At 26.6% G+C, this 27,349-nt stretch overlaps 1 protein-coding gene and 1 long non-coding RNA gene across 2 annotated transcripts in view; one reads left to right on the top strand and one right to left on the bottom strand.

The window, feature by feature from the left end:
- The window catches only part of LOC136974711 (homeotic protein empty spiracles-like), a 31,048-nt gene extending 21,914 nt beyond the window's left edge, over positions 1–9,134 (top strand). The window contains exons 2-3 of the mRNA XM_067269653.1: positions 2,788–2,960; positions 8,165–9,134. Of these exons, the coding sequence (XP_067125754.1) occupies positions 2,788–2,960; positions 8,165–8,359 (368 nt within the window). The 3' untranslated portion in view covers positions 8,360–9,134. The remainder of the gene's footprint in view (positions 1–2,787; positions 2,961–8,164) is intronic.
- Positions 3,150–27,349, bottom strand: part of LOC136974713 (uncharacterized) — a 34,551-nt gene continuing 10,351 nt past the window's right edge. The window contains exons 3-8 of the long non-coding RNA XR_010880684.1: positions 26,365–26,538; positions 22,387–22,480; positions 22,198–22,312; positions 6,048–6,248; positions 3,441–3,571; positions 3,150–3,279 (exon numbers count right to left, since the gene is read on the bottom strand). This is a non-coding gene — a long non-coding RNA (uncharacterized lncRNA). The remainder of the gene's footprint in view (positions 3,280–3,440; positions 3,572–6,047; positions 6,249–22,197; positions 22,313–22,386; positions 22,481–26,364; positions 26,539–27,349) is intronic.

Here is a 27,349-nt window from a genome sequence, read left to right as displayed (position 1 = left end):
AACTTTTTACATTAAATATTCAAAATTAAATGTTAAGTTCTCTTTACAAATAAGATACATAAATTAAAATAACTGCATATTATTTATGAAGAGTAATATAAGTCTAGATATAAAATTATTTTACAAAAATTGAAAACATGAATATTTACAATTCTCGAGCTTATTAACAAGTTAGAAATCTTTGAGTTAATTAAAGTAATTCAAAAAATTTTCTATGCTTCATAGGTTTCTAGTAAACTTAATAATATTATCCATGTTTTGATTCGAATTATACTTTTCATAATTCAAAACAATATGTTTTAGAACAGGCCTGGCCAACCCGCAGCCCGCGGGCCGCATGTGGCCCGTTACTTTAAATTTTGTGGCCCACTAAGCAATATTATATATCTATTAAAACTTTTGTTTCCCGTTATGTGTATACCAAAACAATTAAATAAATGAAAATTTGCATGTGTCATTGTTATAATGCGCAAGTGCGAGCATGAACTCTTGGTATAACAATAAAATCTTATTCATTTTGAATTTGTTTTACTTTTTTAAAAGCGTGTTTGCCTAAATTGTGGCCCACCGTAATTTTACGCGTGATCAAAGTGTCCCGCGAAACAATTTGGGTTGGCCAGGCCTATTCTAGAATCTCTATATAGATTCATGGATGCTGATAAATAGATCTGTATATAAATTAGTATATAAACACAGAGTTTAGTAGAAGCTTAATGTATAAGTTTAATAAATAAATTAATTAACTGTTCAAAATTTAATTAATTTAAAAATTTATTTTAAATAGTGCACTATAGGCCTATTAGCCTTTAACTGTCAAAATCTTTTATGTATAAGCTACATAAAATATTCTTCAAGAAAGAGCTGAATGTTCCTTATTATGTACTGTACTTCATCATTCAGTTTGCATCTTTTTTTTCCTTTTTTAAACTATTTATATAATAAAAAAATATTATAAATGTTTAAAAATCAATTGTTTAAACAACAAAAAATACTGTAGATATTTTCTAACAATATTAAGGTGAATTTGACAGGCGACTATTCACAGCCTACATAGTATTTATGTTATAAACCAAAATGTGATATAAATTAACATTAAATTATACGCTCATAATTTTTAAAATATCGTATCGTTTTCTAAATAAAAAATATATAGGCATACTTATTGTCTAATACATTATTTTTCATATAATCTGGTTAATCACACCCAGCAAAAAAGGGCGGTTAGTAAGGTTGCTTGGCTCTATTGGCCCTCACTATCTGTGCCTCAAATCTAATCTACGTCTAAACCTTATATATGGGTCTTCTAGATTAAATTTTCGGCCCCGACGTCATAAGTATTCCTAATAAATTCATTTATAGGCCTTCGCCGCTCAGTGTAATTTCTGTATATTTCTGTCTATTAAAATAAAATATTATTAATTTTATTCAAGTAAAAACAGGAAAAACCATAATCTGTAAATTGAGCATTATATCATCTTCCTGGAATTTTTTAAATTATTGATCATAATTCACGTCATACAGTGTAATAATATGGAAATTACAGGCCTCAATACATAGTTTACTCAGTTAACAACGTTACATGATTTAGCTCGTATTTTCGTAATAATTAAATTAAAACAAAAAAGAATTATTGCGGATTAAACAATATATTTTAAATCGAAATGCTTATTAAATAATTTAAAAACTAATGTTAGGTACGATGTACAAATATTAAGTTTCTAGTTTCAAGAGACTTTTGTTGCTCAACATGTTCATAATAAAAAAGAAATTTGTATAAAATATCAGACCAAGATAGGTCCAGAAAACTGCCCCTTTCTACCTTGACCTGAACATTATAAGAGCCGGCATAGAGTAAATTTTGTCTTAAATACCAACCCAAAATCGAATCTTTTGTGTAAAAAACAAGAAAATTATATGAATTAATCTTTTGATTATTAATAATAAATCTGTTTTAATGGCTTTATTAGTGTGCTTTTATAACGTTCAGAGAAAAATGGGAGTCCACATTTTGACGTAGAAGGGAAATGCAGGGAAGTGAAATTTACTTGACATTTCTTTCCAAGTTCTGGACATAAGTGTCAAGTAAATCTTCCACAAATCATTTACATCAGAGACCAGAAATATATTTGCCAGGAAAATAAAAGATAAATTTGACTTCCTGATTTAAAAATCTAATTAAGATCATTAATGACAAAATTTAATTATTTTAAGCTCAATTTTTAACAAGAGTAATGAGATTTGGGATAGACAAATAACAGCAGAATTATATATTAATGTTTATTATAACTTTATAAAACCTCATTATGTAAAAGTAAATGTTCCATTGTAGATTAACTCCGCCTTTTCTTACTGAATTTACTAAGAATAGATTATTTATTAAGATAAGTTTAGTTTAAGTTTACTTAAAACAATAGGATATAATAAAAATAAAAAATAAATAAATTAGTAATTACATAAATGTAATTTGAACTAAATCTTATTATTATGTACTTTAATAACTATTAGAAGTAAACCTTGAAGGGAAGGGACGATTCAAAATATGATACAAAGCTAACTTATATACAGAAGAGTACAACATAACAGGTTTAGTTGCTTCTTGTATTTAATTCTATAAATACAGCAGATATATTTAGAAAAATGTCTTTATAGATAAAATGGAAAAAATGCACAGTTATAAATTATAGCTTGAAATGAACTATATATTTAGTTTATGTATAATTCAGTTTCTGTAACTTATAAACAGTTGATAATTATTGTAATTAATAGAATTTTCTTCAATTGACATAGGTCCAGATGGATCCAGTTTTCTGCTTCACCCGTTCAGAAAGCCAAAGAGGATCAGGACCGCATTTTCACCTTCTCAATTATTGAAATTAGAACACGCATTCGAAAAGAATCACTACGTGGTAGGAGCCGAAAGAAAACAGTTGGCTCAGACTTTAAGCTTAACTGAAACGCAGGTGAGTACTTAACGGGTGTGGTCACCAGTATTTAGCAATGATATGGCCTAGGGGATAATTTGTTGTGGGTGTGTTTGGTGTTAAATTGAAAGGCGGGCAAGAAAAAGGATAATGAACGGGGTTACACGGAAGTTCTTACAAAACAGTTCAATAAGAATAAATCTGTCTTTCAATACTTACCCATCAAACACCTGAAAAGGAAAAATATATGACTAAACTTGATAAAAATATTAAGGATAAAACAATAATTACTTACATCATATCTAAGAAAATCATTTTTTCCTTATGCGCTTCTCAGAAAATTAATACAACGAGCGCCCTAAATGATACCAAAGAATATAATTAATATTTTAAATCGATAATTATAGTAATTAATTTTTTAAATATTTATAATATTATCAATTAGAAAGATAACTTATGAGTTCTAGATCAATATATAGGCAATATATATACATATTATAGAAATGAAGTTACCTTTACCTGTATAATTAAATCATGTCATTTAATTCACGACGTTAGTAAAGAGTTTTCAGTTGGGAAATTTTTGAAAATAATTCTGTCAATCCATCAACGAGATTTTTTTTTCTTTCTTTCTTTCAAATTGACATTATCTAGAACGATGCTAACAAGCTGTTTAAGTAGAACGAATATACATATATGTTCGATAAACTGTCACTTTATTGACAACATTCAAGATCGATAGATTTGTTGCCTGAAGAAATAATAGCCACTTCGAATAATTAATAAAGAAATGTCAGTATTCATTATAGATAAATCGTAGTTTAAAATATATATATATATATATATATATATCAGTTAAACTATTCTTCTATTCAAATTAATAATGTAATATAGACTATAATCAGTTTTTTTTTTTTATTTAGAATAGCCTTTCAAATTTTAATTAAAGCCTCACGTATATTTTAAATTTCGTAACTACCCTTATATATAGTCTTTTAAATAAACAGACTTTCAAATTCTAAAATGTAGTCTCATGTAAATTATAAAAATTTAAGTATTATCCTTAAGTTTAGTCTTCTAAATTCTAAATTTTAAATGTAAGCATATATAAAATCTAAACTTTATATTTAGCTTTATTTACAGCCTCTTAAATTGTAATGAAACTGAAAATTTTTAAGACAAAATATTGCTTTTTAAATTCTCCTGAATTGCTTTTTAAATTAAAATTGAAGTCATACCGGTGTAACCTTTTAAACTCTAAAGATTCTGAGAAATTTTCTTAAAATTCAATTCGAGTAGAAGCCGCCTTTTAAATTCTGTCTCAAAAAAGTTAATTAAAGCACATTCATTAATTTATTATCCTGATTAACTTAAATTAACTCCAATAAATAAAGTAATAAAAGCATTAGTCATAAATTAAACATGAAAATTTATGAGTTCAAATTCTTCTCCTAGAGCTTTAGCACACATTTTAAATGAAATTTTACCTTTAAGAAAAATTAGAAAACATTAAAAATGTATTAAAACATATAAATAAAATTAATTTTTTAAATATTATTAATAAAAATTACTTCGATCATTCATACCGATGGTACTTAAAACATAGAAAATTAAACATAATTTATTTTATTATTGCTTTAAAAAATAATACATTTTCTTTTGTGCAATATAAATAAATTTAATTTTTTTAATTGAATGTTTATGCTTAATCTAGGGCATTCAAGATTATGTTGATGCAAAAATCATTAGCCTGAATTTAGAATGATTTAAAATGGGTTTTATTCACAATTATGTATAAGAAATCACGATTTGTAAAGAAATCTGTGCCCCTTTTCAACAACTAAGATAACCTAATTAGAAACAATTGATAAATAATTGTAATTTGTTAATTGTATTGATATATTTCTTTTGTTTTTTTTAATTTTATAAATATATTTGTAGGAAAAATGGGATGATATGTTAAGAATACCCGGTAAAAATATTTTTCCTTCATAGCTTGGGGCTTAGAAAATGTTTAAAAAATCAGAACACACACTTAAAATTGGAAGAGTAAACTGGATTATCTTAAATTAGACTTACGAAAGATTACTTTGAATTTATAATAAGGGCGGATAAAGTAATTAAACAAGTTTATAATACAAAGAAAAGTCATTGATTTGATTATTCATCTCTTGTAATGATTTTGCTTTAACGTGTTACAATATTAATAGGTGTTATTTATAGATAAAAGTACTTTATTTTATTTTTAAAAATTCCCATTTAGTTTAACTATTTTCTTATAAAATAAAGTTAATTATAAATTTTGTAAACTATGAGTTTAAATACTGAATTTTTTACATTATTAAGAATTAATATCTTTATGTAGAAGGTAATATGGAAACGTTTAATGTATTATTAAAATTTGAGTTTTAATACATAAATTTTTAAAATTACAATTGTATTTTAATAATTCTTCAATATAATATCTTTATTTAGGAACTAAATTATTGCTGATAGGATCAAACTCTTTAATTTATAGCAATGTGTGATATAACGCAATTAAGGCATACATGATAATTAATTCTACACTTTTAATATCCAACCATATCAACAGATTTATCTCTACATAAAAATGAACAATAATTCATGTCTACATACAGAATATTTTTTTTACATTAACTAGGTTAATTCATCCATTTAGAGGGCTGATGAACTATTAAAAAGGCAATTCTTCCTCTGTATAAGCTACTAATGAGAGATTTAAAAAAATTTAAATAACTTAATATCCGATTAAATGTGCCTTAAAGTAAAGGCTCCAGGCTTTACAAATAGGCTAGCTTTAGGCTGAAAGAAGATTAAACAATGTTAATTATTGTCGCAAGTCAATTTAAGGTATTTTTTTAAAATTATCTTTAAGGTTATTAAACACAAATTAATTAATGTAAATTTACTTATAAACTTTTTTAAATGCCAGAAGGATAGGCGGATAGATAATTTCTTAACTTTTAATTTTTTACGTTATTTTTAATTTATAAATGTTTATATATATATACATTAAGAATAGGGGCATTTAACTCGACGTTTACGTTAACTAATTTATTCTAGAGTCTTATATATATTTTTCCTTCAACAAAAGAGGTTACTCACATTCTGACGTTTAAAATTACGACTCCGAGGCGTGATATTATTAGTAGCTCGAAATCCGCGTTTAAAAACAAGTTTATGAACTGGACAACTCATCCAGGCCAATGCCACCCCTTGGGGCCAAATTTTCTTCCGCTTTTTAAAGTAATTGAACGCCCCCTCTTCTATAGAAAGAGGGATTTTTCTTGTTACTTCAAGTAAAAACTAAAAAATAAATTAAAATAAATAAATAAATGAAAGAGGAGTTACTCTCTTAAAAACAAAACACGTTTTTCTGTCAATAAAGAAAGTAATCAAGATATATTTTTTTAATTTTTAATTAATTTTTTAATGAAAAAAGAAGTATATACTCTGTTAAGCTTTGTGTTAATAAATAGTTTTTTTATTATTAATTTTCTTAGAAAATAAAACTTTTTAAAAATATTTTCGATATTTTCATGAAGTTTTAAAAGGAAAAAAAGGTATAGGCCTATAGAAATAATGAAAAAATTGTAAAGTATTAAGAATATAAATTTCTTTTTTTATTATTATCAGAAAATTGTGTCTTATAAAACGTTTAAATCTCTATAAATATATATTGAAAAAATTCTTTAATTAATTTTTAAATTGAATTGTGTGTAAGAACTTCATTATATATAAGATTTAAGCTTTCTTTATAAAGTATTACTTTAAATATTATTATGGAATCTTTTTTATATAAAAAATACACTAAAAATAATGAAAAATTATTGATTATTATTCTTTAAAAATTTTTACTTATTATTATTATTATTTTAAAAAAAATTTAAAAAGTTAATTAAATTAATTTTAGAAGTAACAAAATGTATTTAAAAAATACAAACTAAACATAATGAAATTATATATAAAATGTGCATTATATATGTATTTTTGTATATACAAAAAAATATTTCTAATAATAGAAATTAATATGTGTTATAACCATTCACTTCATTAGTACGCTACAAAAATATTACTAAAGGATATTCACAGTTAAAAATAACTTTACTAAATAGTTCTATGTGATAGGTATGATTCAATAAATTAAACATTTTTAAATAAATAAATAAATAGGAAATTCATGAAACTGTGGGGGATATTCACAAATACTCAAGGTTAATACGATCACGATGCATTATCTTTCATTTATTTTCCGAATATCCTCCCACGTATCATTAAATGTTTTAAATGGGGTAAGCATAAGGTTAATCAGTTATCTTTTTTCTAATGATAATTTTAGAATCATGATTGACGTAACGGGTCCTACAACTTTTTCATTTATTTTACTTTTTTTTTTGTATTGTCAATTCATGTCAATCAGATAAGTGATTGACGTTTTGTTCCAAACAATCAACGTTTTTCCTTTCACGTTTCTAACGGGTGATAATTTTTGAAAAATTTAATTATCATTTTTACTATTATAAGTGACAGCTTACAATTAGTAGATTTTTATCACATGGTTCGCTACTTAATTAGATACTGTGTTTCTTTTTCTTCTTTTTTTAAGATTGAAGATTCTTTATTTAAAGTTGCTTTTTAAATATTTACTGGCCTTCGGCTATTAAGTAGTTGAATGTTACTTGAAAAAGTCTTTGTTTTTACGTAAGAAAAGCAAAAATTTTCTAGTTTTATTCAACTATTTTTATAGAATGACACAATGCAGCAGCCTGTATGCTGTTATAATTTGTTACTCCGTTTATTGCTGTCTAGCCATTCTGTTATTTCAGCCATTTCTACTCCATCTATAGGTGTCCCTTGCTTAACGTGGAATTTGATTAACGCGACAATCTCTTAACATTGATACTTAACATTTGATTAAAGCAATTTTGACATACGCGGTAAGATCTAGGGATTAATTAACCGCTTTAATCAAGGGATACCTGTATTGCTGCCTCTGCTATTTCTACTCAATCTATTGCTACTCCATCAATTGTATTTCTCATATAATTATACATAATAATTTGTTAAAATTACACTGATTGTAAGTGTTAAATGTAATTCTTTATAATTAGAATTAAGTGTAACTTTACTATTACATTAATAATTCTAGAAAAGCGTTATGATTATCAGTATAATTCTATATCGACAATAATATATAAAATTTACCTTATCATTTATTTAAGGTTAAAGTGTGGTTTCAAAATCGGAGGACCAAACATAAACGTCAAAAACAAGAAGAACAAACAGGTCGACAGAGATCCGAAGACGAACAAAATGAAGATAAACAATCGGATGTCAAAATGGACAAAAATGACATAGATGACGATACAGAATCTGAAGGTGGGGATGATCAATCGGCGGAAGATCATAGCTCTTGATGTAAAAATATAAACTTTTTGAATTTTCTTGCTCAAAAAAAGGAAATAAATAATAATTATTATAATTATAATTGATCTAAAAGAATGCCGTCCTTACATAACTGGATAATTGATTCCAGTGTGTGATCAAAAGTAAAATAACGATTAAAAATAGAAGGCCTTTATATAAAGATATAACTACATAATGATTCTACTCTTTCTATTTTTGTTGCCAAAAGAAATCGCATTTTAGTCTGTGTGTTTTTTTTAATTATGTAACTGGATGTGTGCCAAAGCTATAGTAAAATTATCATCATTATTGGGAATGTAATTAAACAAAAATAAGTGTTAAAATTTCAACGATTAGTGTTAAAAATCCATAAAGAATTGTCAAGACTTCAGAAAAGAGTGTAAAAAAATTCAAAAATGTGTTAAAAATTTTAAATTTTGGGAAAAATACATATGCAAAGGAGGGGAACTTTAGAGTAGACTTTTACTAATTTTTTAAAGGCAGAAAATTGACCAAATTTTGGCAATTTTTACTTAAACAAAAATTGTTTATATTTTCTCGTTTTATTTATTTTACTTATGAATTTTTGTATTCCTTAATTTCAAGCGGCTTCTAAGAAAATTATTATATATATAAATATATATTTACCGTGTTTATTATGTTAATTAAACTAAGAATACGGTAAAATACAGAAAATAAGATATATTTTTGTAAATATCTGTAAAGAAAAAAGAGAAAATGAAGAATTACATTAACATGTAAGTTATTTGTTGACATTAAAGAAACAATACATTTTATACACAAATATAGATCTGATATCTGGTTGATTTTACTGAAAGTTGTAAAAATAAAATAAAGAAAATATTATAATTATATAATTTTATACTTATAAATTTTAAAAAATCTTTAATAGAAATCGCATAGAAGAGGAGAATGATGTTAATGGTTTAAAGAATTCTTTAAGAAAATTTTATTTTATTTTATTAATAAAATACTTTTAAGTAGAAGTTTAAACGTAGATTTCTATCTGAATTTTTAATGAAAATTATTGAAGATCTTATTTTATTATTATTTATTTTTATTATTATTATTAGAGGGAGTGCCTTATTTACACGCAAGCTAAATAAGCTACGGCATAGAGTATCGTATTTTGATATAATTTGAAGGGGAAGGGCCTATTATCTGTTATAGCTTAAGGCCTTAACAAGTTCTTAACCTCTAACGTAAGATTTAATATTCGTATCAATATTTAATTACGTAAAATATAATGCTAAATACTTTAATTCAAATTAAATAAGGAATTTAACTTATTTAAACCAAATAAAAACGCAAGTATTACAAAAATTATAATTAGTAATCGCTTTAAAACAGGACTACAATGTTAATATTATATAATATTAACATTGTAGGCCTGTTTTAAAGTATTTATATTATTTTACAAAACGGTAAAAATATGCCACTGTTGAGTCCGGATTCGCGCCTGACAAACGGGCTGACCACGTAGAATTTTCCGTGTTTTCTTCACGTGTATAACATCTAAATAAAGTACAATTTCCACAGAAAGTTCCCGGGAGGCACTCCTTGGCAGAATCCCTGGTAGTGCTTTGCCTTATCCCATCAAACATCAAACTAAAATACTAAAGATCGTTACTCGAATATCCTTCCTCTTTGATCACGTAAATACTATTTTAGTAGATTACGTATAAATAAAAGTATTGTTTCTGCGATTCGACAATGTTGTAGAATTTCAAATTATCCGCATAACCGCACTAAATAAAACAATGAAATGTTTAATAAATCACGCAGCAATTTAACGTTCTATAAGAGAATCACACAATCACGTCCATCACGAGGTAAAGTCACGTCAAAGCCTGAAGGAGGAGTGTTGTATAAGTCACGAATAACCTTTGGTGGATGTCTGACAGGCCTTTAAAGATAATTAACAACAGAAACACTTAATTATGTGGTTGTTGTTTAACTCGTACACTAAATATAGACTGACTTCTGACGTTGACTTTTTCAAGGACATGAAAAATGGAAGCAAAACCTATGAGCATTAACTTTAAATTGAGTTACAAAGATGAAATATTCGTATATAACAGCTAAGAATTTAATTTTTATTTTTTAAATATATGTATAAAAGTATAATTAATTAATACAGCCATCAATTTTAATAGGATTTCGCGAATATTTTTTCTAAAAAAAATTTTGACATTCATAGCAAAACGTCAGTAAGAATACATTAAAGTTACAAGAGTAACCAATGTCAGAGGACTCCACCCCAGTAGAAGGACTCTGCCAACTTTTATGATAAATATTGCATTCTTAATAGTAATCTACACTTAATATTCTCTAAATGCAACCTATAAAGTTGTCTCTTTATTATTTTTTTTATTTACGTAATATAATTATTATAACAAACTCAGAGGCGAGTATGAAGCTTTAAAGTTAAAATTTGTTAACGCCCTTTAATAGAGGCAACTATGAATCAACAGGGTTGTGTAGGAATTTAGGATGAATTCAATTCACGTCTTCGGAATTAAGGAAATTCAGTTAACCCCGCTCTACACGTGACTTTATGAATAAAAAACCACTCCCCTATTTAGCCTGAAATGTCCTATTGAGGATGCGTGAAATGCTCTACATGTTGAATATTCATAAAATTCAATAATGTTTCCAGGGCTTCTGACATTTGTTCGCTTATAATAGGTCTAGTCGATGTTGAATTTTAAAACTGAATTAAGCATGAAAAGCAAAACACGGGAAGTAAGGGTTAACATTCGCGGATTTTAAATATTTTGCTATTTATTCTATGAATATCAAAGATACTTTCTGTAATATTAGCATAAGAACATAATGCATCTATTTAATAATGTTGTATACATTAGCACGAGCATTTCATATATTCATCTTGAGCCTAATGATAATACTAGATATATTCGAACTAAGCTGATGTCAGATATGATCATGCTGTGCTAATGTTTAGATACAGGTCTACTAATGCTGAGTTAATATTAGACAGATTCGTATTGAACTTCTGTCAAATTCACACAGTGTATATTTAACATTAGCGTAGGATATAAGATACAATATATGTATTCATGTTGTGCTAATGCTTAAATCATTGCTAAATAATTGAATTATATTCTATAAATAAATTAAACATAATCAACCAAAACATTAGCAATTATTCAGTATAACAACAATACAATAGAAGTCATGAGCTTACAGACACAAGAATAATTATTATAAATTTCATAAATTAACCTTTTGATAATTAATATTATTTTCGTTAAACTAAAATATCGTTTAGTTATAAAAAGAATTTTTTAACAAAACAAATTTAGATTTATAAAGAGTAAACAATAATTTAAATTGTTAACAAGTGTTTAAGATTTAAAGTGTTAACAAGTTCATTATTTCAAAGGAAACGTGTTCTAGCTCAGTAGGAAATTATTTATAGCTTTCAATACTGGTGTACGTGAGTTAAATATATGCAAACTATTCAAAGGATACATATAAATCGGTATTTCTCTTAATAGAATCCCGTTAGATGCGGTCCAGGTGTTTCCATATCATTACTTCCATATAGGTCTAATTGTCATAATATAAATTGGCAGCTGTCCCTATCCTATTCTTCTTGACTTAGATCAATTCGATTATAATTGTAAACTGCTTGTGGCATGGAATTTGAGCCGTATAACTCTAACCAAACAAGAGGATAAATTATGTAATGCTATATTGTCCTTATTTGATGCATGATAAACAGAGCTGTGTCTTCGCTCCAATTGCATTCGTTGACTTAACACATCAAATATTTGACTGTTATAGGTCTAGAATAATTGATGTAGAATAATTAATTGGTTCATATTAACTGTATAACACTTCGCTTCCTAATTAAACTATAGAATCAAACTATAATGAGTACCAATCTATCCAAGATATCTAATTCCTTGATAGTTAAAATGTAAAAAAAGGGTGATAAATTAACACTTAATCACTCCGTAATATTTACATAACAAAGCACAATGGTGTAAAGAATTAATTGGTTTGTATTTACTGGAGTAACACTTCACTATGATCAAAACTATTCAAAGTAATGGAATTTTTTTAGATAAATCTATGCTGGGTATCCAATCTCTTGTTAATTAAATGTTATAAAAAAAGTGATAAATGAAAGCTTAATCACTTCTTAATATTTACATAATAAAGAGGGGAAGACATAGAAGAGATTGTATAACAATCAACAAGTTTTCAAACCTCATCGATATTCTGTAGGAAGAACAGGACGGCGATATTCAAAATGAATGTGAAGAGTGCAGGTGCAAGTCAATCCTGTTACAACTCTTTACAGAGAAGGTGACACCTGCCGTTCAATTGAGTGGATTATACCAGAAATGACGGGTTTAACAGGAAGCAATTGGAAAATATCGCCACCTGCCACCATAACATCTGCCTAAACGAAAGCGTATCGTGTGTTACTGTATATAGAACGCATCTGCTCTGTGAGGACAATGATACTATATTAATCAACCACCCTTTTAAAATGATTTTTTGCCCAATTTTCAAGACAAGATTCCTACTAGTAATGCACATCAAGCTAAATTTTATCCCATTCAAAATTGACTTTTCCATGTGGATAAGACAAATTTCTAGAATAATTTTACGCAACCTTATTCAGAAAAAAAATCTAAAATAGATATTTTTAACGGTTTAGGGTAATGTGGAAGAGCAGATGCGTTAAAGTAGAGCATAGACAATATCGTTATGGCTTTCTTGCTGTTTTATATAATTAAATTGATTTTAAATTTATTAATTAAATAATTTAAATGTATACATTTGAATATCTTATACAAACTTTATAGCTTTTATTTTATTTTTAACAGATAACTTAACTTGTATTTCATGTAGAACAGAGAAGTTATGTTCTTATTGCATGCTACAATATTATCATTTCGTAAGAAAAATAATTAGAAATTCCCTACTAGTATCAAAATATTCGTTTCTATGTTTATAATTATATTGTAGTTTAATTAATGTTACGTATTTAATTTCAGGTAATTGCGTGATAAAGTCACATAATTTATTATCTTTGTAAAACTTTCTAGAAATTTTTATGAAGAAATAAAACAGAATTATAGCATCAAAAGTAAAGAATTACATAAAAAATATAATAATTTATATGTTTTAAGCATTTTAAATGAATAAGGAGATAATTCAAGCTCCTCTTTTGCCAATACAAGTAAACTCTGTATCCATCTATTTAAAAAATATATAAGTTACTGCAAGTATATTTTGTATGCAATCTTTTAAAAAGTGTATATAAGATTCTACTTCACTACTGCACTTTATAGCCTACATACCTCTTTTAATACAGTAAGATTCTGTTTCGCTATAAGTATACTTTATACACATTTCCTTTAAAAAATACAGTATATGCCTCATTACTGAATATGTATTGTGTATACATCTCTTTAAAAAATATATGCAAGATTGTACTTCACTACTGAAGTCTACTATGATCATCTTTTTAAAAAAGTATGTACAAATGTACTTAATTAAAACGACACATTTGAAGACTGTTAACAAATGTTGCTTTTTGTATTATGCAATCAAATTGATTTCGAAACTAAAGGGGTGCAAAGCTGTTCGTCCTTCGTTGTCTGAGTGCAAAATGTGAAGAGAGAGACAATAAGGAAAAATTTGTTTAACAACCCTATTAGTAAAACTAATGTTTTAAAATGGACAAGGTTAAAAAAATGTAATATGTAGAGATAGATGTATCAAAAACAGGTTTGCTATTGACTAAATATGCAGTTTTCGAAGTCCTTATTTTAATGATTTGCATTCACGGCGATAAATATTCATTTATCTTTTAATCAGTTTTCCTCCTCATTTAATACCAAGGTCGTTTCTCATCATTTTACACATTTCTATAACTTTTAGCTTTAATGCTAATTCTTTCTACAGTTAAACTCTGCAGTTTAAAGTCACTTTTTTTTTTTTTTTTTTTTTCTTGGCGTAAACTTAAATACGTGTCATTTTCTTAAAGCAGCTTTAAATTACTTCGTTAATACAATTTTTATAACTTTTTAAATTTAAAAATAACTATTTTATAGCTGAAAATAGGTTTGCAAAATCAGCTTTGATGTGTAAACTACCTCAAACGTCACTTAGAATTTAATTAACATAATGATTTAAAAGCCTAAATATATATAAATTATTGCGTTTTATAAAGGAAAAAGGCATTATGTAAGGCATAAATTTAAACTTAGTGCCAAAACTTGAAGCGTAATCATTAAATAATTACATTAGTGAAGTAAACATCTTGTTACAGATGGGGATATTGTAAGTCATGCAAAAATGGTTGAAGTTACAGCCTACTTTAACACAGTTTTAAGAAAGAATGTGAGTCGGGTATAGCCTACTGTTATGCGTTTAAAGGATCTCGGTCGGCTGCCATAATTATAGGGTGAAGAACGGCACAAATTAATAGGAGTCACGAAGGGCCCCCTTTCTCTGTAATCACACAGAACAGTCACCGTATGTTATTATGGCTGTAAATATGGTAGTAATTGTCTATGAGACTGGTCACACTGTAAATCACCCAAATAACAATCAGAACCAGTTGTCGTTGTAGTTGAAAAACCTATTTTTCTACACTCATTATAACTTATAGAAGGGGGGAAGAAAAATGGAAATTGTAGTAATTAAAATACTTTATTTGCATAATACCTTTGATAAATTAACTGGAGTAATAAATAGATTATAATTAATATTTAAGAAATTTTTATCGCACTTAAATCTATTTAAACAGTTGATATCTATGCTAATTAATCAATTGTGCAAGGTGAATTTAATTATCTGCGAGGTCAACTCATACATTTCGACAATTAGAAATTCGATTTTATAATTATTAAATGACTTAAAAACTTGAAAAAATTATTATAACTTCTCGACTACTGTGCTTTGAATAATTAAAAACGTTTTAAATGTGCGATAAGTTGGTGTGAATGGCCTTAAATGAAGGCGTATACTGAAAAGAAGTCGAGTCAACGAATTCGCACAGTGGTCACGCTGCATGTAATATTAATCACGTTATAGAATAAGGTTTTCTGCACACAAAATATAAGATTTTTTCGAGTTTAAACCTAATAAATATCTTTAAAAGAGCCGAATTTTCTAACAAGAAAACATGTGCAATTTACGTAGAACTCATATTAAATGGGGGTTGTTAACATTACGAGTGAAAAATAAGTTCAAAAAGAAAATAATCTAATCATTATTGCTCCTATTTGCAGCTTTCAATAGGCCTATACCGTATATTTTTATCAAAGATATTTTAGTTTCAGGCTTTTAAAATTAATTTATAACATAAAAGATTTAATAATAAAGACTTTTGTACACAAAACATCATCTTTTTTCCAATTTAAACTAAAATTGCTACCTTTAAAGTCGGAGTTTCTTAAGAGAACAAAGAACCACGTGTACTCTGCGAAGAAACTCATAATAAATGGGAGTTTGTTAATGTTACAAGTGAGAAATAAGTGAAAAAAAAAAGAAAATACTCTAATCATTATTGCCCCTATTAGCAGCTTTCAACATATATCTTTATCAAAGACATTTCACTTTCAAGATTTTTTTAATTACATTAGAACATAAAAGATTTAAGAAACAGGATCTTGAATGTTCTACACCTGGAAGACCACCTATGTTGACTTAAGGGTGGTCTTCAGTAACTCCCTAAATTGGACGAAAATTACAGGTGTTTTAAACGCTTTCTGTCTTTTTCTCCCTAACTGAGAATCTGATTCAAGTATTATCTGATTGGATAAAAAGTCGTTACCAAAGATTTTTCGATTATAAAAATATCTACGCTATTTCTACTCTCTTTTTAGCAGGAATCTCGAGAACGAAAAGAGCTTCAATTAGAATTTCAGCGTTAATCAAGGAATTCGACTGTAATTAATTTTTAAATTCCTATCCTGTTAAGTAAACTTCGACCCTCCTAGTCCTCCATGACGCTATCTTAAACGCTAAAACGATCGACTTTCAACCTAATTTCGACCCTTATATCAGTTATTGAAGCTTAAGTATAACATTGTTTATATCTTAAAACACCATAGAATGATATTTTTTGGCCATTAATACTGTAGATCCATTTATATTTTGAGTATTTCTGAGATAAATTAGCAGTTGAGGGGTCTTCGTTAGGCATTTGAGGCCTTGAGGCACTTTCTTGCTGTCTAGTCCTGATTAGCACTTGGTTTACAGAGGAGTTAATAGGGCTATTTAATATAATTAATCTCGATAATTTATTAATTATTCTTAATGTTATATTAAACACTAAAATAAAACACTTCATGAGTTTGTTTTTGCATTATATTTATAAACATTGTATAAATTTTTCTTTATACTTAAATAGATAAAGCAATTTTGGCAATATTAAAACAGTTAATTCTTCTAAATACAATTAAATGTATTGTCTTCAAACTTAAATAATGAATTTTTATGAGTTTATTAATCAACACTAGATGGGATTCACGATCCTACAGATAAGTTCTTAGAAGCTCTTCCTGGATCCTATCCAGCATGTCTACTGTAAAAAAAAGAGACAATCTTAATTTTATATGTCATGATAACGTCAAAAACTTTAAGAACATAATTATATATTCTATACAAACTAAAATTTACTTACTTTAAAGTACTTAAAAAGTAGAAGTTTATGTAAAAGTGAGAAGTAAAAAGATCATTTTATATGAAAGCCTTGTATATAATATTAAAGATGTCGTATTTAGAAAAAGCTTTATTTCGTCTCTACTAAATAAAATTGTTTCGTTGATGCAAAATTCTTTAAATATAAATTTAGAAAAGAAAATTTTAACTTTGTCGACACAACAATTCTCATCTGCTCACATTATGCCACTTGCATTAGATCTAGTTTAATATAAGTTAATTCTTTAAAAATTCTACGACTATGTATAAATTTCTAATTAAATTCAACCACGAAATCCTAACAAATAAAAGCATATCTACACAAAAAAAAAAAAAAAAAAAAAAAAAAAAAATCAAACTTAACAATTTAACTTAAATCCATCACAGATAGGCCTATATATTAACAGCCTACACTCTTCAAGAACTATACACTCGACGATATAGATAATTCAGAAGAGTGGGTAATTAAACGAATGTCGGTTATATCAATTAAAATAATAATAAACAAAAGGTGGAAGGTTATCAACAGAAATGACACATCTTAATGAAATTGTTTGGCCAATCTCAACAATCTTCCATCTGGAATCTATATGTAAGTCAAATATTTCTTATCTGAAAATTACTCTTAATTACAAATCAGGACGATTAGGCCATCTTCTGCTATTAGGAGGGTAGCACATGCGAGATGATAACGCACTTAATATCTCCCTGAAGAGGCGATACCCGTCATTTAACAATCGGTGCCAAGCCTATTTTACACGTAATTATGTTGATCCTGTCTTAATGATCAAAATTACTTGTAATAAGTGTAATAATAGTTGTAATTATAGGTTCATCCATCGTTTTTCATGCTATGGAACCTAGCTTCCTCTCCCTTTTTTCTACCTTCCCGGGATAGATTTGTCATTTTAGTAGCCTCGAGCGAATTTTTGGACACCAATGAGCATTTCTAGTTGAGCCAAACTTAAAATATGAACTTTAGATACTCATTTTATATAGATAGAAGAGAAGAGGGTGTTAATAGTTAAACAAATACAACTCCGCCCAACTGTCTTAATGTCCATTAAGATAGACCGGACGCTATTAAACTCTAAAGACTCCTGTTTATAAATTTCTATAAATTATATATTATAAAAATCAGCATTAGAAGGAAGACAATTTTAAAATAAATCATTTAAATTCGTTCTTCTACAAGAAGATGAAAGAACGTGACAGTTCGCAGCATCACGTACGAAGAGTTAAAATGTATTTTTCTATGGTTTCCTCACAAGAAAATACATTTTATTAAGGATAAAGCAGTGAATTTATTTTAAAAACAATCTACCGGCATCAGTCGTTTCAAAATTTAACAATAAAAACAATAAAAAATCGTTATAAGAAAGGAAGTAACCGCCCGTAATCTCTTCAGCAAAATGAAAATTACACATGTCCAGAAAACACATTCTCATTTTATGAACTCTCTTATAATATTTAACGTTATCATTCGCTTAAAACATAATTTTTCATCCACTCCTTTTTTTAAATAAAGAAAAAATTAAAAAAAAACACATTGAGAAAATGTAAAAGTCATTTTAAAGATTGTACGCTTTAATGTAAATTTAAAAGGGAAAAAAAACGCATTTAAAGGAGAGATTTATGAGGTCTTAAATTATTTAAGAGGAATGTTTAGAGCAAATCATTTTGTTAGTGTGCTGTGAGAGAGCAGAAACTAGAGAGGTGGGCGTTTAGCTGTGCTAGAAGTGAACTTAATAAGGTGGAAGAAGCAGGTGCTACACCCACGCCTCTTGGTGTCAAGAAATAATGAAGTCTGTTGTGAAAGTAATTTTGCAGAACCAAAACAGAGATGTTACACTAAACATTGATCTATCTCTACAATGACACTCCTTCTATAACTCACAATTATTCATCTGTACAAATTTAATTGTCAATTAATTATCAATCATGGTTTCAATCTAAACAGGATTAGTGCTTCTAATTACTAGTGAAATAGTAAACCTCCATAGAAATATCGAAGTTAATACAATGTTTATGTGTTATACAATATTATTATATAATATTTTAAAATTTGTTTTAATAATCAGATATTAAATGCATTTTAAAAATTATGATAATGAAGAGGTGTGTTTATGTGATAACAAATTATAAATTTATTGGCAGTTTTAAAACTAATCTGCTTTTTATAAATTTAATATAGGTATGTAAATAAACTCGAATTTAATTTGTAATTAAATTTTATCTATTTAAATTAGCTAGAATATTTAAAAAGTGTGTACTGGAACCTAATGCTTTTTTTCAAATTTTTGTAAAACATTCCCTTGGATAATCGAGTTTACATTTTTGTGTGAATTTTTTGATGCAAAATTTATAGAAAAAATTTAAACTTTTTATTTCAATTTTTATTGCTTTATCGTAGAGATAAAGCAATTTTCCTGTTAAATTTATAAACTTACTTTAAAAGCTTCATGAAAGCAAGCAAAGGAAATCAATATTTATCATCTAAATCTCTTTCGATTGGATATTACATTTAAATTTCTTCACATGCAAATAGATAATAAATTTAGGAGTAAAGCCCTTTATTTAAGCAATTTACATTTTAAATAAATTATTTTTTCTTATATTCCTGAACGTAATTTCATTTATTGGTATTTAATTAATTTCTTTTTAATAGAGTATTCCCCTTAAATGATTCTTCGATTTTTTGGATCATTTTATTATTTAAAAATAAATCAAAATTAATAGAAATTTGGTTTAATGGCACAAAAGCCAGAAGGCCTTGCACCATTAAATCAAACACAATTTTCTTGAAATTTTTGTATAGATCAGAAAGAGAGAACTTTTTCTTAACTACACCTCACTTCAGGAGGAATATATAAGGATACACTGTATAGGTTGCATACATTTGATATACATGCACAAAAAATATACATATATTTTGATTAATTAATTTTTTCACTATTCTGTTTTATCAGGTTACCACCTCTGGTATAAACTTGTACAAATTTAAGGATTTTCCTCAATCTATTTGTATCATTTTAAAACATTTATAAACTATAAAAATAAAAATAATTGTCATTTAAAGAATTAAATAATACGGTTAAAAATTCGGATTTTTAAAACCGGCAGTCGACTTCAGTTAATGAGTTTACGGATAAATTTTTTCAGCCAATTACTTTATTAGGATTATCCCCTCTTCAGTTTAATCCCGTTTGATTTTTAGCATTCGGTTTACCAGTGATCCACGCGACACGATTAAAATTACAAGGGAGTAAATTTTCTCACAAATTAAAAAACATTCATGGCTAACATAAGCTCATGCTTAAATGTAAGTTGCTTATGTCGGCCATGAATACTACTATACTACTATATCTATCCTTCCCAGTTCACGTAGGAACTGAGAAGGATAGATTTCCATTACGGAAATGGAAGATGCTGCTAAATCTCTAGAAGAAAAGACAAATTATAGAGAAAATAAACATATAAAATATCGGATATAGTGATAGAATTCAATATTATTTTTCTAACCGGATTTCTAACCACAATATGCGAAGGGTTAAAGAACCTTGTATTCATAAATCATCAAATTCTTGTAACTCATCCAGTTGGTTTTAAAAAGACGTGTTAACCATGCTGCAGGCTATTCAAGTATCCTCCTGTATAAATCCCAACAATAATAAATAACAGCATATATATGTATTTTTTCACTAGAATAAGTTATATTTTGTAATATTTTAAATGCTAAATTATGATTATCTTCAAAAATAAAATGTCTAAGTGAATATTTTCCTCAATGTCCATTTATGTATGTTATGTATCTTTTTATTTAAATTTTATAACCTTGATTGATATTAACTGCAGATAATCTTATCTGAATTCTAGTTTTTACGATATGTCTACTTAATGTACGAATTTTATGCTTGATTTAATGTCTAATAAAGCTTATATCTACAGTCAAAGTCGATGCAATTTGTAAAAGTACCCTATAATATTTTTTCTTTAGTAAGCTTATTAATGTAAACATCAGTAGATAGGTGGGTGGTCACAATTAGGGGCTGACAGAGGCGATTTAGGGCCTCGGCAAGTCACTTGTGGGACCTCAATCCTATCCGAAAGCCATAAATATATGAAAAAAAAATCAATAAAACAGGTTTTTCACCTCATAGTAGAAGAAACTTTATATCACTTTCGTACATTTTTTTAAAGATAAATAACAAGATGTTGGGGCTATCTCTGTGTTGTGGTCCTGTTGCTCTCTCACGTAGTCAGAAATAAAAATGTATTTTTCATCACTTATTGAAGCAAATTTCATATCTTTTTCCTACATAAAAACACTAAATTTTGAAGCCTGTCTATGTTGGAACCTTAATAATCTTCTCAGCAACATTCCAACTCTGTCTAAACAATATTAAAATAAATATAAAGCTCTATAGTACAATAATTTAAACACCAATGGGCTATTAGATCATATAATTTTACTAAAAATATATTGCTTAAATTCAATTAAACACTGAATTAACCATAAAAAATAAGAATGTTAGGAAATTTTACAATTATATAAGCCAGCCATAAAACGTCATTATATAAGAAAAATAAAACAGTATCAAATAAATAAAACTCCACCTTAATGTAAACAATTTAACAAGTTAGAATCACTTAAACTAGTTAGAAAAGTCGCAACAGGTTATTTTTTAAATACTATTTTAACTTCAAGAAGCTTAAAAGATTTAATTAAAACAAATTCCTACGACTGCGAGAAGGGGGGAAGGAGTAGAGAACAAGTAAAGAGCGAACAGCCTCTTAAATCAATTACAAATAAAAATCAGTACAGAATCTTGTTTACAGTTGTTCAGCAAACAAGAAGTAAAGTGCAACAAAAAAAAACCGTTTCAACAATAATAATTTGTTATTATTTTTATGTTTTTTAAAAAATATATACAATCAATGAAGCGTCAGAAGGAAGACATTCCTAATTATAGATGTATAGAAACGAGTTTATCACCACAAAAACTATGAAAAGTAATGATTTAATCGATTCAAAAATAACCTATCAATTATCAATAGCAACAAAATAAAATATTAATAATTAAAATAAATCATTTATATAGTGTTTCTAATGTCGTTTTAATGGCTCCATTACCGTCTTTCCTCTATAAATGTCATTTGACTTTATATGAAATTTCTCAATCAGGACCACACATCTTCACTATAAATCATTTTTATGATGTCTTTCACAAAATTATGATCATTTTTATCTGTAATTAACATATAGTATATATATCGTTATTTAAAAATAAACAGGTTGGTCTAGGTGTAAGAGCCTACTCACCTGAAGTTTGAATTAGGTTTATTGACCCCTTGTGGTCATTCTATTTTTAGTTTTTTTAAGGTGTGGTCCTTTTTCATCCTATCTCATCTAAAACCTGAAAAATTAAACAGTAAGTTAGAAAAATAAAATGCCATTACGTTTTCTCCAACGATTTTCAACGCTTTACGTTGCTAAAATCTATAAACACTTCCAATTACGTCGCTCATTTCCGGTTTAATTTATGAAATATGAAGGGGGATTGTTCAGCGCGTGAACACCCAACATGTGTTTAAGTTTAAAAAAATGAAACCAGGATAAAAAATAATACATTATTATAAATCAGAGTTATGTATTTTACAAGATATACAATCCTAAATAACCCATTAAAGTACGTAAAGTATAATTGCAGACTATTAACTCGACGTTCTCCAAATTAGGATAATAAATTACTTATTAATATTGACAGTTATGACGTATAATTAAGTACCCCTTTTTTCCCTAAATCTTATCTCTAAAAAGCTAAACTGAATACTTTTAAATTGTCAACATATTATTAGTCAGCTTTAATAAATAAATACTTTTAAAAAATAATAACGTAAGAAGGGCGAAATGCATAAATTAACATTTGTAAAAAGAACAGTTCAAAAGGAACCGTTAATTATTACAATGCGGCTCTTTCCAGGTAATTATAAGGCCACTTGTGAGAAATTGCAATGATAATTTAATATAATTGATCTTTGTTCCTGTTCCGAACACGTGACTTTTAAAGGGTTGTTAAAGCCCGAGGGTGAATTATCAGGCCCTGTATCTGACTGGTATTCCATCTTCATCTGTCCTCTTCAATACCTAATCTTAGGGCTATTAAAATGTCAACAATACGCCGAGTTTAAAACTTTATCATAAAGTAGTATTTTTATTATTATAAATTAAATATTGTTATTCTGTCATGAAGAGCTACTTCTATATTTTCCTTTACCCCTCTTTTTTCTAATACACTACATTAGTCACATGAAGAGCTACTTCTAAAGCTACTTTTTACCGTAGAGATTCTTCTTTTTTAATAATAGAAAATTTAAAAAAGTAAATAAAATTTATGATTTATAGAAGAGGACGTAATTGTTAATAATTGAAATTAAATATCATAGTTCTAAGTTTCATTGAAATAACGTATCAGAAGTTATGAGTGTCGTGAAAGCTCGCATTTTATGTTTATAAAAAATATTTCATGGATGTAAAAATGTGCGATTTTATGTGAAATTTTATGGATACTAAAAGAGGAACTTTAGAAATAAAAAATGTGAGATTCCACTAATTTAAATCGTGCGATTTCAGTGAGATTTCATCAATGCAAAATGTGAATCCCTTAAATCCAAACTGTGATATTTCATGTGTTCATGAATGCAAACTGTGAGATTTCAGGAATGAAAAATTAATGTTCTATGAATTTTACATTTCATGAAATCTTTTGTAATAACTTCAAATAGTTTTTTAAACAAGAGTAAACAGGAATTATTAACATATAACAACGTATACTGAGTAGGACACGAAAACAAAAAGAACAGTAAACTTATTCATAGAAATACATTACTCAAATTAATTAAAACCATTTATATGTATCTTATCTAAGCTTTCAGAACTAAAAAATGCAATTTATTTTTATTTTATAAGAAAAAAAATTAATTTATTACTTAAAAATATATATATTTTCCGGGATTTTACATTTAACAATAAATACTTGTGAGACTGGTTTCAGTTAAACTTGTTGTCCAAATTAGGACAGATGATGCGATAAATTAAATCTAAAATATATATAATATAATGTTTTTTTAAATAAATTAATAAATTTGGATCAAATTTAGAATTTTAAACTTTTTTTTAATGTTCGAATTACTAGCTTAAACTTAATGACAATAGCTACTTAAATAAAATTTTCACCTTCTAATCAGCCATTAAATTCTACTTAAATGTTTAATTTTATATCTTTTAATAATAAAATATTATTTTAAGTGTAAAAATTTTTAAATTTTAATATTTAGAAACAGAATTTATATAAAATGTAACTAGAGTTGATGAACTTATATTTATTGTGCCTTTAGACATATATTTTAAAAAAACAAAGTTCGTTAAATCTAGATGTTTTAATAAAAAAATCTGCTTTATTTTCATAAAATTTCCTTAGAAATATAGAAATTAATTCTGTTAATGTTCTGCTCTGATTTTCTTTAATTGATACATATATTAAAAAATTAGAGCAGAACAAAATTAGGAATTTATAACACAATATGTAACATAAAAATACATTTAACAGCAATGAAGTATGTCTTAGTTTAATATTTAAACTATGTTAATGACAGTAATTTCATGTTATTGATAGATTCATGAGAATGGCAATAAACAGGATTATAATATCTAGAATTTTATATAGCAAATATAGCTTGAATTTATTGATTAAGATTTAGATTCATCTAAATGTTAACGTAGATTAACATCTTGGTGCACCCTGATTATCACAATTTTGAATAAAAATTAATAGCCTCATAAAAATGATCATTGTTTTTATAACTGTTAATTAAGGTTTTAATGGTTTAAGATTCATTTTAAGTTATGATAATCATACTGATCAATCAATCTCAAATTAGCCTTTAAACTAAAAGAATAAATCCATCTCTACTGATCGATTATAGATAAATTAATTGCTCACATTATGAATACAGTTTACTTGCAATTCCATTATTCAATTATTTTATTAATTAGAGCTTCAATAGTTTAAGTCACGATTACACTGAATTTATTTTTTATTTAATTGATTGATCAGTATGATCAATTAACTGTTTATACCGTGATCAAGTGATCAGTATGATCTTTAAAATGAAGACTGCTTATTTATAATTGCTTATGACTTTTCAAGTTTTTTGCTTGAAAGCTGAATCTCACCGTTTAATTATTTTATTAATGTTTAATAAATGTTTTTAATTAATTTAAATCACAGATTTAAATCTCGATAAATCGATTTGCTCATTAAAAGGTTTCTCTTAAAAAATGAAAACATGTTCAGATAATAATTAAATTTTTGAAGAAAGACCTTGTTTAAAAAATTTCTAGAAATTAGAATTTAAAATAAAAATATTTAACTGAAAGTAAAAGCTGTTTAATTTTAAATTCAATTAAATTGGAGAGAAGAAAATTAGTTAAAAAATTTAAATTCTTGCAATTAAAGATGTTTACAGAACCAAATTTCTTCTGCATTCATGTTTCTGGCTTATATAAACAACTTCGAAAAGTCAAGTTTCAATCTTGTTGTCTAATTCCTCAATAAGTTATTTAGAATTCAATTCATTTATAGATCCCGAGAGCAATTGATATTTAAAATATTAAAAAATAATTAAACATAATTGCTTTAATTACTTTATAGAATCAGACTGAATTAGTTAGTGTACTAATTCTTAACATTTCTTGATTAAATAAGGTTTTTCAATAAGAATTTTTTCGACTTTTTTCAGTTGTAGAAGATTTGACCGATTATTTTATTTAATAATATTTAATAATTTCATAACTAATTATAAAAATTCATTGTAAAAATCAGTCTTAACATAGAGAGAAATCACCCTTGTAAATGATCCTTAACGACTTAAATTTCTAATTTAACAAATCGCTTTAAAAATTTTTAATATTAAAATAAAATTCAAGCAAATTTTGCTATTAATTTTCAAGAGCTAACAGTAAAAAAATTCTAGATTTATATTAATAAACTTGAATTATTACTTCTAAATATTCCAATTTAACATATTTATACGTTAAAAACGAATTTTTAAAAAATGAAGATATTTAACTAAATAGAAAAATCAGAGAATTTAGAAAAAAAAAATGAATTTTTCAACTTTCTTTGACCATTTAATTAGAGGAGGATTCAACTCAGCCACGTTGTAGAAGTTCTATATAATTTATTTTAAACTATTAATTAAATTCTAAGCTCTCTTGTTGAGAAACTTCGACAATTACCATTGGTATTAAGTTCGTAGAAAGCTTCGATCGATTGGACCAATGTAATTTTACTCTCATCCGTCAACTACTAGTGTCAACCTTTAAGTAAGTGGCAGGAAGTAGATTCTCTTCCACAAGATATATAGGACCAAAATGGCATTGAACTCTCATATAGCCTCAGGTATTCTACATCTATTCCAGAATAGAAAACAAACAAAAATAAAAGTAAATTAAAGAATTTCTATTTTGTTATCATGTTCGATTTAATTAATTTCATCCTGGTTTCACAGTTTAATCTGCAATAATTGCATCGATACACTAGACAACTAAATTACATTGGTGTATATAAAATTCTACTAGATTAAATGAGAAATTTCTTTAATAAAAAGTATTAAATTTACTTTAATTTAATAAAATTTAAGGAATTTAATTTGGTTTTATTAATATTTTTATTGCAACGATATATGTAAGTGAACGTTGACAGTGCAGCACGATCAGAAAGTCAGTAAAAAATACATTACTGTAAAAAAATACATTGCTGACTTATTAAAATATTTAAACACTTTCTTATTGTATTTCCGACAATTTTTTAACAGAAAAAGCAAGTCATGAGCTTAGCTTATTCTACGATTAGTATTATTAACTAACTTTTGATCATCCTGTATATTTTCTCTTTTATAGACTCGTATTCGCCATTATGTAGATATACAGGATTAGTAAAATAATCATTGAAAAAATAAATTTCTGTATTATTGAAATACTTAATCAAAATTTTTAGATGTTCCCACCAATATAAAGTAATTCTAAATTCACTAAAAGACGGTTAATTGACTCTTGGTCTTGTGTATTATTAACATTCAACATTATTATTAATTACAATTGAACTTATTTGATTAAAAAATAGTCATTTTTTAAAATCAAATTTGTGTAATTTGTGAAGAATTTTCTTCGTTACCGTTCAATGTAGAACCCATACAATTAAGAACCTATGCAATATGCAGTA

This window comes from Centruroides vittatus, unplaced genomic scaffold, assembly GCF_030686945.1.
Source record: "Centruroides vittatus isolate TY-2023 unplaced genomic scaffold, ASM3068694v2 contig_355, whole genome shotgun sequence".
NCBI classification, from domain to species: Eukaryota; Metazoa; Arthropoda; class Arachnida; order Scorpiones; family Buthidae; genus Centruroides; species Centruroides vittatus.
The sequence above is the reverse complement of the archived record's forward strand: the minus strand, read 5'-3'. Positions and strand labels throughout refer to the sequence as shown.